Source organism: Hyaena hyaena, unplaced genomic scaffold (genome assembly GCF_003009895.1).
Source record: "Hyaena hyaena isolate Hyena2069 unplaced genomic scaffold, ASM300989v1 scaffold_153, whole genome shotgun sequence".
Lineage (NCBI taxonomy): Eukaryota > Metazoa > Chordata > Mammalia > Carnivora > Hyaenidae > Hyaena > Hyaena hyaena.
The window spans coordinates 1,479,923-1,492,651 of record NW_024080785.1 but is presented as its reverse complement, the minus strand read 5'-3'; the positions used below and the strand labels follow the sequence as shown (position 1 = coordinate 1,492,651).

At 42.4% G+C, this 12,729-nt stretch overlaps 1 protein-coding gene across 3 annotated transcripts in view; it reads right to left on the bottom strand.

Moving 5' to 3' along the window:
- Positions 1-11,743, bottom strand: part of ANLN (anillin actin binding protein) — a 48,622-nt gene extending 36,879 nt beyond the window's left edge. For all 3 annotated transcript variants that reach the window (XM_039239139.1, XM_039239141.1, XM_039239140.1), the window contains exons 1-3: positions 11,578-11,743; positions 4,898-5,051; positions 3,116-3,430 (exon numbers count right to left, since the gene is read on the bottom strand). In XM_039239139.1, coding sequence (XP_039095070.1) covers positions 3,116-3,430; positions 4,898-5,051; positions 11,578-11,595 — 487 coding nt within the window. In that variant the 5' untranslated portion in view covers positions 11,596-11,743. The remainder of the gene's footprint in view (positions 1-3,115; positions 3,431-4,897; positions 5,052-11,577) is intronic.
- Between the last annotated feature and the right edge of the window lie 986 nt (positions 11,744-12,729).

Below are 12,729 nucleotides of genomic sequence, written 5' to 3'. Positions count from 1 at the left end.
TTTGCCCACAAACTCTCCCAGGATGTCCCCATCACCTCCTGGGTAAACTCCATATGCTCTGGACCCTGCTGATTTCGTCAAGTGATCTCTTGTTTTTCTACCAGAAAATATCTACTCTTCATGCACACACTTTGTTTATGGTAACTCTCTGCTTTTTAGGCATTCTGTTGCTTCTGCCTACGATACCTCCTGCACTATCCGAAGCCCTCGGTCCCTCAGAGTCCAGAATGATTGCCTCTGCCTCCTCCAGAAAATCTTCCCTGAACACCAGTGGCCCTGCAATACCCCTTTGCATTCCTCTCTCACTTTCCTGTAAGAATAAGCCCTGTCCTCTATGCAGATGACGGTTTTATTACCATGTTTTAGGAATGCGTTTCATGGAACTCTAGCTCTACTAACTGTTCTCATCAGAAATGAGCTTCAGATAAGTTCTATTTTAGTATAATCCCTCATTTAATTGGCTGCTACCCACATCCTGGATAGCATTCACTAAATCATTCATTGCAAGTGCTTTATTCTCAAGTGTCAGTGCTTAAAATCAGACAGGCTATGCCTTAATGAGATTTATTTTCAAAGCTGAGGTAGGCATGTGTTAATGTTTGCTTTCAAAATGTTCAAAATCACTGCTGCAACTTTCTGTTCCAGAATGGTGAGGGTCCTGTCTGCTCTTCTAAGTGTGGATTCAGTCACAGCCCTCTCCCCACTATCCATACATACTTCCTACGCAACACAAATGGGACATCCTTGTGTTGAGGCACATTTACCAGTTAGCCTCCTCAGACACTGTAAAACATGGTGAGCCCTGCCCACTACTGAGATAAGTAGGTATAACAGACAGCTTGGAACATCCGCACTCTGTTACATGCCCAAAAACAGCAAGCAGGTCGGGCACCCGGGTGGCTCAGTCGGTTAAGCCTCCAACTTCTGCTCAGGTCATGATCTCGTGGTTCGTGGGTTTGAGCCCTGTGTCGGGCTCTGAGCCTGGGGCCTGATTTGGATTCTGTGTCTCCCTCTCTCTGCCCCTCCCCTGCTTGCTCCCTGTCTGTCTGTCTTTCTCTCTCAACAATAAACTTTTTTTTTTTCAAAAAAGCCAAATATCATCAGGTAAGTTAGAGCAGGCAAGAGTTGAGTGCTAGAGTTAAACTACTGACATTGGAATTTTAGCTGCTGATTCAAGGCAGGTGTCTTACTCTCTCCAAACCCAGTTTCCTCTTCTATAACATGAACGTAAAAGTGGTATGTATATCATAAGATTTTTTAAGAATTAAATGCTATATTAGAACAAATAATATTGGGGCGCCTGGGTGGCTCAGTTGGTTAAGTGTCCGACTTCAGCTCAGGTCATGATCTCATGGTCTGTGGGTTCGAGCCCCACTTCGGGCTCTGTGCTGACAGCAAGCTCAGAGCCTGGAGCCTGTTTTGGATTCTGTGTCTCCCTCTCTCTCTGACCCTCCCCTGCTCATGCTGTCTCTCTCTCTCTCTCTCTCTCTCTCAGAAATAAATAAAAAACATTAAAAAAATTTTTTTTAATTATAGGAAAAAAAAGAACAAATAATATTTAGAATGCCTGGCACTTTACACAGTAAGTACTTGTTCTTGAAATTACCATCACTGCCAAAAAGGATAACCTTAAATGTTCCACTATCCAATACTTATCAAAATTTCAGACAAAAGAATTGATATTTATAAAAGACTGCCTAAATCTATGTAGTGCATCCATTTCTTCAAATCACTTGGTCTCAATTCTGTCCATGCATCGGGATAATATACAGAGCTTAAAAATAAAACAAAAGACAAAAGCACACCCTAGGGCTCCACCACACTCCTGAGATTCGAATCCAATGGTCCAAATGTTTCTGTTACATGGGAGCCAGGCTGAAAGCCAAAGCTTGAGGAACACTTCCATGGGTAAGGCCCAGTTGCCACTGAGCTGTCCACCTGTCCTATGCTGGCTCTTTGCAATCGTGCATACTGAACTGAGCTTGGAGCCAGGCCGCCTGCCTGCCTTGAGAAACTTTACACATTTACTACCTTCTGCAAAATCATCTTTGATGACCCAGGAAAGAAAGTGCTCTTGGGACTTAGTTCTGGCCACGGTTCTGCTTTCCTCTTGGAAACACCAGTCACATAACTGCTGGTGTTTTACCTCTTTGCATGGGCTGCTAGTGAGTTCAGGACTCTGGCAAGTGAGGTGTACCTTAAAGCCTGTATTTAATAAACTAATTTTACCCTTCCTTCGTTTGTTTTTCCTTCTCTTCACCCTGGAATTTCCTTATTTTTCTTGTTTTGTCATATAGTTGTTTTTGTAAGTCATCTCAAGGCTTTTTTTGTAACAAGATAGGGGACAAAATTGATCACAGAACACATAATCCTGCTGTGTGACTGCTGATTTGCTGTCACCCTCTCTATCTGAGTCTGAGCCCAGGTCACTTCACTGGTTCCCAGCACCTTAGCATAACAATAGGTGCTCAGTAAGTGTGGAAATGTTCTCTCCCCTCTATTAAATAGCATTGCATACCTTAGCCACTCAATTTAATTAGCTAATCCATCAAATAGGATTCCTTGCATATAGAGCTGAAGATCAGTAATGCTAATAATGCCAACAGTACAGTTTGTTCTCTAACGGGTTTTTCTTTTTTAATTTTTTAATTTATTTAATTTTGAGAGAGTGACAGAGCAGGAGTGGGGGAGGAAAACAGAGAGAGGGAGACGCAGAATCTGCAGCAGGCTCCAGGCTCAGGGCTGTCAGCAAAGAGCCCGATGCAGGGCTCGAACCCACGAACTGCAAGATCATGACCTGAGCTGAAGTTGGCCGCTTAACCCAGGCGTCCCTGTTCTCTACTGTTTTTTATTGAAACTATAAGATAATTCTGTCATAAGACCCAGCTTAGAGGTAGTCTAAGAACCTCATCGGCACCCACTTCAACGAGGATACAACCAACTTATAAATATGCTATTGATACACAAACCATTTGTAAGCAACTGACACTCAGGAGACAGATACAACAGAAGCATTTATCTTTTGTGTGGTAACCAATAAATCAAATTTTCAACCTACCAAGTGGAATCTTCTTGAAACAGACTGGAAGGCCCATGCCATCCCCTTAATTCATACCTGTCATGTCATTATTATCCCAGTGGCGCCGCTGCTCCACCAGTCTTTGCATTCGCGTTTTCACCGAGGAGGCTGCCCTCGCTTCCAATCTTGCATGAAGCCCTGTCCTCACACCCAGCAGCGGTGCCGGGGCAGCCTCAGCCTCGCTGACAGGAGCTGGCACTTGCGGCTGCGCCAGAGGAGGCGCAGGACTTGGAGGACAGGCTTTTGCAGAAGCTGATTCAACTGGCTTTTCATTTTCCAAGTTGGAAACTTCTACTTCAGCGTTGTCAGAACACCGTTTTTTTGATGGTGATGGTTTTGTACAAGATTTCTCTAGATTAAAAGGACACCCCCCCCCAGAAAAAAACATTCAAAATTCCATTTCTCATAGCACAAAAAACTGGCAGTAGTACTTGACAAATTATTTACAAAACATCATGTTTTTCTAGTCTCTTTGAATGATTTTCCTTACAACAAGAAATATGTAAAATCCTACTTTCAGTGACCTAGAAAGCTGACATGAGAGAAGTCTTTTTCAGCATATAATTTCTAGTTTAAGACACCTGAATGAAAAGATATTCAAATAATATTCTCCAGATATATGCCTGATACTTTGTGTAGTCTTCAGATGCTAGGAAATAAAAAGCACATACACATATAATAAGGAAAAGCCTTGAATGATTCTAAAGATCACACAGCCCAATCACCTCATTTTTAGATAAGGAAAACCAAACACAGAGCAATTACGTGACTTGCCTAAAGCAACATGGCTAAGGGTAGAAACAGGCTTTCTGTTTTTAAAACAATCTTTCACAAACCATACCATATATGTGCAATATATACACCATACATATAATATATATATGTATACACATTGCATGTATGTTGATATATATGCTACATGTGTAACATATATACCATGCATATGTAACAAATCACATATGTGTAATATGTATACCATGTATAGGTGATATATATGGTATTCCCTCCCTTCAAAATGTATAAATATGTGAAAATAAATTCCTATTCTATGGTTAGCTTACAAAATAACTGTGAGCCCTCTCCATTCCCTCACCTCTTGTAATATTGATTTTGCTTCTATAATGCTCTTTTTCTTTGTACTTTTAAGTTTACAGTAGGGACAAATGTTATCTTGAGACTATTTATTCCACACTCTAGGCAAAGACTAAAGCAGCTAGCTTACTGATGCAGGCTGGAGATTCCAGGATTTAGGAAAGAATAAGTTAAATTTCCAGTGAGTTTAGGTTTGTCTGTTTGTGTGTATTTATTTGTTTCTGGTTCTTAGATTCACAACCTATGCGCCGAGCCTAGCTCTCGAGAGCGGGTTCAACAGACAGAGGATGAGAAGACCCACTAAATGTCAAGCATCTGTGAGCAGGTTGGCCTTTTGCTGCCCTGCTCATGCCAGAGACTCTATCTGCACTTGGCAGTCAGCTGTTCTGGCGTTGCTGGGGTGGATAAAGTCCACGCCACCACTGTGTAATTAAGTGTTCCCCTGCCCCTTTACTCTTCTTTCCTTGGAGGCTTTAAGGACAACTTCAGGTGGAGGAAATTAAGTTCAACAAATTAACTGGGAGTGTTTAGGAGAGACTCTCTCTGGCCTTAGTTCTAGGTCTGATATAACAGACCTGAATAGAACAGAAGGCTGATCTTTCCCCCAGAGGCCATGACTACATTTGTCTCCCAAGGACCCTGGTTTTTCAACATGCACAATAAAATGTTTGGGGCTGATCTTCTTTAAAAGATGCAAATTTTACTTCTCCCCACAAAGCCTTTTACCTTCACTACCAGGTAGAGGCTGCTGGTTACTTGCTTCGGAAAGCGGCTCTCGGGTTCTCTTGGCGTGCATCGCAGACCTGGCTGCGGCTGTGGGCCTCTCAGCCATCTTTCTCTGAAGATTCTCTCGCCTGGCACGCGTTCGTTCAAGCAGTTTCTGTGCATATGATATATCAGTGTTAAAGCACAAGTTTAGTCAAATGTTCACAAAACTTGACGCACCTTTTACAATCACTAATTGCCATGTAGGATAGCAGTTAAATACATTTCAAAAGTGGAATCCTAAGTAGTTAGGTAAAAATTCACTAAAGAAGCACCCCATGTCAAAATTATTACAGGGGCACCGGGGTGGCTCAGTCAGTTAAGTGTCTGACTCTTGATTTCAGCTCAGGTCATGATCTCATGGTTCATGGGTTTGAGGCCGTGTCAGGCGCCACATTGACAATGCAGAATCTCCTTGAGATTCTCTCTCTCTCTGGCCCTCCCCTGCCCAATCTCTCTCAAAAATAAACATTAAAATTTTTTTTAATTATTACAGATATAATATGAATAAACTGTGTAAAGTTGGTTGTATGAGATTTAAAATGACCAGAAGTTTTTTCTGCTTCCATCAAAAGGTAGAACCTATTTCCACACCCTTTAACTGGGCTGGCCTTATGATTTACTTTGACCAACAGAATGTGGCAGAATTGATAGGGCATGACTTCCAACCGCCAGCCTCAGAGGTTTTGCAGTTTCTCTTTTCAGTCTCTTGGAACCGTGCCGCGAGGTGAGGTATAGAAGGCCAGCAACCACCGGACGATGAGTAAGGCCACGTTAGAGCATCCAGTGCCAGCTAATTTGCCAGATCACTGCAGACTCCTGCAGGACCGCAGGGGACACGGCCAGAAGCACAGCCCAGCTGAGCCAACACAAACTGTTGAGCCAGAGTCGTGAGGACCAACGTGGTGGCTGTTTTAAGCACTTTGGTACAGAGAATAACGGTCCCCCAAAGACTGTTCACTTCCTGTTCATTAATTCATCTCCTAATTCCCTGAACTTGTCAATGTGCTACTTTACTTGGCAAAAGGGACTTGGCAGATGTGATGAAGAATCCTGAGATGAAAAGATTGTCCTGGATCATTTCGGTGGGCATAATATAATCACAATTGTCCTTCTGAGGGAAAAGAGTCAGGGAGGGCAGAGAAGATATGACAACAGAAGCAGAGCTTGGAGTGATGTGATTGGTGGCTCTGGAGATGGAGGAAGGGGCCATAAGCCAGAAGATGCAAGTGGCTTCTAGAAGCTAGAAACCATGAGGAAACAGATTCTCCTCTAGAGCCTCCAGAAGGAACACAGTCCTGCCGACACCTTGATCTTAATCCAGTAAACTCCATCAGCCTTATGATCTTCAGAAAATAATAACTATATGTGATTTTAAGCCTCTAAGTGTGGTAATTTGTTACAGCAACAAAACTAATACAGCCACTAAGATTTGGTATAATGGTAAACAGCAAGAGATAACGGACATATTCAGTCCTTTGAAAACCTGACATTTCCTAAGATGACAGGAAAAGAAAAGCTAATTTAAAAATCCCACATTTTATTTAATTGAATATCAATATTTAATAAAATAATTTTAAGTTGATATCTTAACCATTCCATGAAAGCATGATTACTCTTTTCTAACCCTGAATCAATTAATGCTTCTATTTGAAACAGTGTAGTTGAACAAATGCAAGATCCTATAACACAATTCTCTTTCAAAAGTATACAACTAGCAGAGATGTGCAAATTATTGGCTGGAATTTATACACTGCCCTGCACACACAGATACGTAGTTAGCACAGACTAAGGAATTACACTCCCATTTGACCTTTTTAATTGCTTACTTAAAATAGATTAATTATTCTTTAAAATTCCTCTGAGTGGGGTGCCTGGGTAGCTCAGTTGCTTAAGCACCCAACTTCGGCTCAGGTCATGATCTCACGGTTTGTGAGTTCGAGCCCCGCGTTGGTCTCTGCTGACAGCTCAGAGCCTGAAGCTTGCTTCGGCTTCTGTTTCCCTCTCTCTCTCTCTACCCCTCCCTCACTCATGCTCTGTCTCAAAAATTTTTTAAAAAACATTAAAAAAGATTTAAATTCCTCTGAGCAAAAGATATGTGAGCTCCACTTTTCTTAGGAATGCTTTCTCATTGAAAGAGTGACACTAAATCTAAATGCGATGTCACTGAAAGAATAATTTATGAACCAAATGCCTTCCAAAACACAAGACATTTACCCTTTGAATAAACGTCTTCAACAAACTGAAAAGCAATATGGTTACACAAATTCATATATATATGATAATTTCCCCCATGATAAAATATATGATTCCCCAGATTAAAAAAAAAAAAAAACTAGCCTAATTTTCTTCGCTCATGTACATGCTCACATTCCGTTCTTGTCAGTTAGAATACTTGTGAGTCAGTATATTTTCAGTTACTATGAGCAAGAGATCAGTCACAAAAGAATGTGGCTTTGCCATTCAAACATACAAGTGCTCTACTGTCTACAGTAGATTCAAAGATTTCAAAATTAAAAAAAATTAAAACAGATAAGCAGAAGTTCCCTAATCTATAAAATAAAGACCAAAGATTAATTTAAAAGAAATGTATCTAAAGGACAAAAACTCAACAGCTTAATAAATCTAAGTTCCTATAACAATGCATCAGCAATTCAAGGGTTCTTTATTTATAAAGTACATTCTTTCAAATATCACACCTGCTTCTTTAAATAATAAAGGCATAAAAAACTGCAATAACTAATGTAACCAGGAAATAAGACATTTCATGTGGATGAATCTAAAGTAACTAAAGCTTATAGTCCTTAAGCAATTTCTGCCACACACACACACACACCTCAAATCACTTGACAGAAATTTTTTAAGGAGGTATTGCTTATTTCCCTGCCTTCTTAAACAAGAGGCTCAATATAAACTAACTCATTTTCAATACACTCTAGCAGCATTCTTTTTGATGCCAATACAGAGATTTTCATTTAATTCTGAAAAATAAGAGAAATTCCATTTGGACTAGTAACAGCATGTTCATTTACTTATTGCACAAGAGAAGGTGCTTTACAGAGTATTTTAATTGTAGCTTTTCTCTTCTAAGGGTCCTACACAGAAAGGTCTAACTCAGCACAGCCAGCTGTGGGGTTCCCTCTGGAGGTCTTAGGGAATGACCAACCCCCATGAGATCCTCAAACTAAGAGGCTAAAACTAATGTTAGGAGCATTAAATTTATGGTTTTACATTCACCTAATGGCAAGCACAACAGCACCAACTTTTATGTAAGTACTTTCAGTGTCTGCACACAAAATCTCATTCCATTTTCAAAATTTTACTTGGCAGGTTCTGTTTTTACTACGGTTTTTACAGATGAAGGGACCCAGTCACAGGTTAAAAAACAAGCCATAGGTCCCACAGCTAAGTGGTAAGGCAGGATTCAAACCCAGACCCCAGAGTTTGGGCTTCTAACAACTTTGCTATAAATTGTCTTTTGGTTAAACCCAATGGCTCGTTTTTAAGAACTTATTGTCAGGAGGGGCCCCTGGGTGGCTCAGTCGGTTAAGCGTCCGGCTTCGGCTCAGGTCATGATCTCACGGTTCGTGAGATCTCACGGGTTCGAGCCCTGCATCGGGCTCTGTGCTGACAGCTAGCTCAGAGCCTGGAGCTTGCTTCAGATTCTGTGTCTCCCTCTCTCTCTGACACTCCCCTGCTCACGCTGTCTCTCTCTCTCAGAAATAAACATTAAAAAAATTAAAAAAAAAAAGAACTTATTGTCAGGAGAACTAACTTCATATCAACATAACCTTTTCCATGTTATCAGCTGATCACAATAATAAACAATAAACTTCTGCCTTAACTGCCTGTTAATCCATGAACCAAGATAGCTTCTTTATTTCTGGCTCATCCAGGAAAAGTATAGAGACACTGCCCTGTGGACTCTGCCTAGATCCTGATTCAAATAAACTGCAAAACCATGACACTTAAGGAAATCTGAATATTGACAGAATATTTGATGATGTTAAGGAATTGTTGATTTTTCAGGTATGATAATGGCACTATGATTTTTCAAGTCCTTAGTGTTCAATGATAAATCTGAAGTATATATGTATGAAGTTACATAATCTCTAGAATTTGCTTCCAAATAATTCAGTGGGAGGGATTAGAGGGGAGTACAGGGAAACAATATGGCCATGTGGTGTTGGGTGATGAGTCCCTGAGGAGTCATTACACTTGGGTAAATTGAAATTTTCTACAATAAAGGAAATTTTGTACAAATGAACATGGCTAAAATGTTCTAACAGTTACTGTTGTATATAGTTTTTGGTTTGTAAAATAATTTGCACTGAATGGCTCTATTATTTCAGCAGAATGTTACTGGATGTGCCTGATGTTAGGGAAACATCTCCTGAATAGGAAAGAACAGGCCTGCAATCATGAAGCTCACATTCTGGCAGGAAATACATTCAACAGGTAAATGCAAGGGAGAGAAGCACTGAAAAAGGTGATCTACCCCCCTGAAGAAAGGAAATCAAAGTGTGAGCTGGAGGTGACATCAGTTTGCCAGGAGGAAGAGGCAGGGAGAGAGGTAGAGCGTGCCAGGCAGCACTGGTGACAGCAGGGAGAAGCAATGTACAACAGCCTGGTTTGAGGAAGAGAGATTTTAGGATGGTTGTCGCTTTCTCAACCAGACTTATCAAAAGAATTAGCCCTAATGCTAACATGAGCGTAATGCTGATATGTCAGCCCTAATGCCGACATGAACGTAATGAAAGAACGTTTCTCCTATGCTTGTAGGATGGCATGGTTATGAACCAATCACCTTTGGGAAAATTAACAAAATAGCCTCTCAAGTCATTTTCTGTGTTCTATGGTTCTGACAAAAAAAAAAAAAACAAAAAAAAACAACTCTGGTTGAGAAAGTCATTTTAACTTACTTTCAGTTCTTTTCAGACAAAGATCTGTACCAGTTCACGTCCCTGTACAAAAATGTTATGAATGCTATAATTAAGCACCTAGTCCCTGGAACCATTTCAAATGGTTCCCTCATTACCAATTAAGGAAAAGACGTCGACGCTGTTTATTTCAAATTCAACTGATCTAACTTTTCATAATATAAGCCATATGTGTTTCTGAGCACACTCAAACAAAAGGTTTGTTTCAGCTAAAAGTTTCTTTCAACTGAGATTTGCACTAGCTTCAGAATGACATTGTTAAGTGAAATGAAGTACAATTTTCAGCCAACTTTCAAAATGCTTTGTTCCTGTAAGTTACTTCGGAGACTGAAAGGAATATTCAGACACACAGGGCTAATTTTTAAAATAATACTATTCTAGATTACTAACATAAAATAACATATCCTTTTTAACCTCAAGGAGTGTGAAAAATACATGGTGCATAATCGGCCTTATATTTTAAAGCTAATACAAAAATGTGTTCTGGGTTTTCTGTCAGAATCTTTAAGTAAGCTTAACAAATTAATGTGTTTTCCCTAGATGATTAAGAATTTGAAACAAAAATAAACACTGTTATGTTTGAATGCAAGTAAAGTGTGATTGTTGAAACTTTATCTTAGACTTATGGAATTGTAACTATAGGTCCCCCCAAGAAGGTTTTCTATTCTCCATAGCATTTAAGCTTTTGAATCTAGTGTGGAGAGGCAGCTTCAGGCGCACTCTGCAGCAACTCAAAAAATAACAGTTTGAACCTTGCACAACCCACAGGAACAGGAACTTTCCTGTGAGAAAAGGGAGTGGACAAGTAGCCACACTAAACTGCTGAGTATGTCCATGTACATTCTTAACGAGACTGGCCAAAGCTAGAGAAATAACTGACACACGATGTAATTAATCCATATTCAATCTCCCAAGGACAAAAGAGGAGTTAAAAAGTATCACTATAATGTTATGCTTCATAAACATACACACAGAGATTCATTTCTTTACTCTGGCTTTTTACATTGTCGGCTATTAATTTTGTTTGTATATATCCGGCCTGCACTGCTTCCTCTCCATTCAAGTGCCAATCCCGGGAATTAAACTTCTTCCCTATTTAGCTGAGCAATCAAGTCTGAAGAAAGTATTGACTTTACGGGAAGGATGCAATGGTTTGAGGTATTGGTTTATTTAACATTTTGCTGTCATTTCGTTAACAGGATCCTTAAAGTGCGTAACACCTCTGGGTGTTGAACCCCGCCAATCACATTCCATTTGCGGGCGGCGGCTGCACCCAGCACGGAGTCATTCGGGCGCCCGACTCCACCCTATGCCTTATCCCCGCTTTCCCTTCCAGCAGGACTAGTTCCGCCGGGCCCCAAGCTCACTCTCGGACGGGACCGAGCTCCAGTTCACAGAAGCGATACAGTAATCGGGGCTGACAGAGGTCTCTTCGTTACCGCCTTTAAGGACAGACTCAAAACCTCCCTCCCTGAGCTGCGGCTGCAAGACAGCCGTAAGCGAACAGCAGCCGCAGAGCAGGCGGCGTCCGCCCTCCGCCCCTTCTCTCCCACGGCTCTCCCAGCTGGGCCGCCCGCACACACGCTGCGCACGCGCGCGCACGCGCCCTCCGCCCGGTGGGCCCAGCGGTCCCCAGGAGGTGGGAAGGCTGGGTAGCGGCCGAGAGTGGGGACGGCAGGCTGCGCCCGCAGGTTTTCTCACCTCGGTAAACGGATCCATCGTCCCGGAGTGCGCGTGTTGATGGCGAGACGACAGAAACGGTGGTTCAAATTCAGAAAAAGAAAAGTGAGTCCCGGTTCAGTGTGTCACTCGGAGAGACCCAGAAGGCCGGGGCGGGGAGAACTCTCCCGAACTACTCTCCTCTGTCCCTCGGCCTGCAGTGTCAGGTTCGGCCCCCTGCGGCCGTTCAAATTTGAATTTCAGCGCCCGTGCAACGCGCCTGCGCGCGGGGCGGAGACGACACGCCTCGGCCCGCCCCGGCTCCGGGTCACGTGGCTTTGCCCGGCGCGGAGGTTCCCTTGGGTGGCTGGCTGGCTTTCTCCGTCACACCCCAGCCCTGGAGGCCGGGGTGGCGGCGGGAGGTGCGGAGCCGCCGACCCTCTGGCCGCGTCGGGGCCGAGGCCCCACCCCAAACGCTCGCACAGCCTCCCTGGTGAAACTGATCTCTTGAAACCCGTGGTTCTTGGACTTTCTAGCCTTCCTTCATTCTTATATAATAGAGGATTAAGAGCCCTTGTGTTTGAAATCCCACTGACCTTTTGGCCTTCTGTAGCTTTCTTTCCTCCCCCGTCACGTCACCCCTGATGGAGAGTGACTGCGAGCTTGCTCTCATGAGGGCCCTAGAGGATCCTAGGACATTTGGGGCTAATGACCAGTGAACCCGCCTTGGGCCCTAGAGACCTTTCTCATTGGAAAAATAAGGCTAACAGTAACAGACTCTGAGTTCGTACGCAGAACTCCTGGCTGGCTTCCTATTTGTTTTAGAGCAGGCATGATCTGGGAGAGGGTCAGAGGGAGACAGAAAAATCTTGAAGCTCCATGTTCAGCGCAGAGCCAGACATAGGCTAAAACATTGGGATCTGACCTGAGCGGAAATCAAGAGTCTGACGCTCAATCGCCTGAAGCCATCCAGTAGCTTCCTATTTTAAATTCCATCAAAATTTATACAGTGTTAGAGCTGGAAGGATTGAGAAGCCATCCACCTTAATCCTTTTACAGCCAAGAGCAAGGAGACCCTGAGACAAGTAAGTCTTGTCCGGGAGAAATGAAAATCCCATTCTCAGCTCGTGGTACCCTTTCCACCAGGAGATCAAACTATGTCTCAACAATTCATCTTCACAGATTACTCAGACT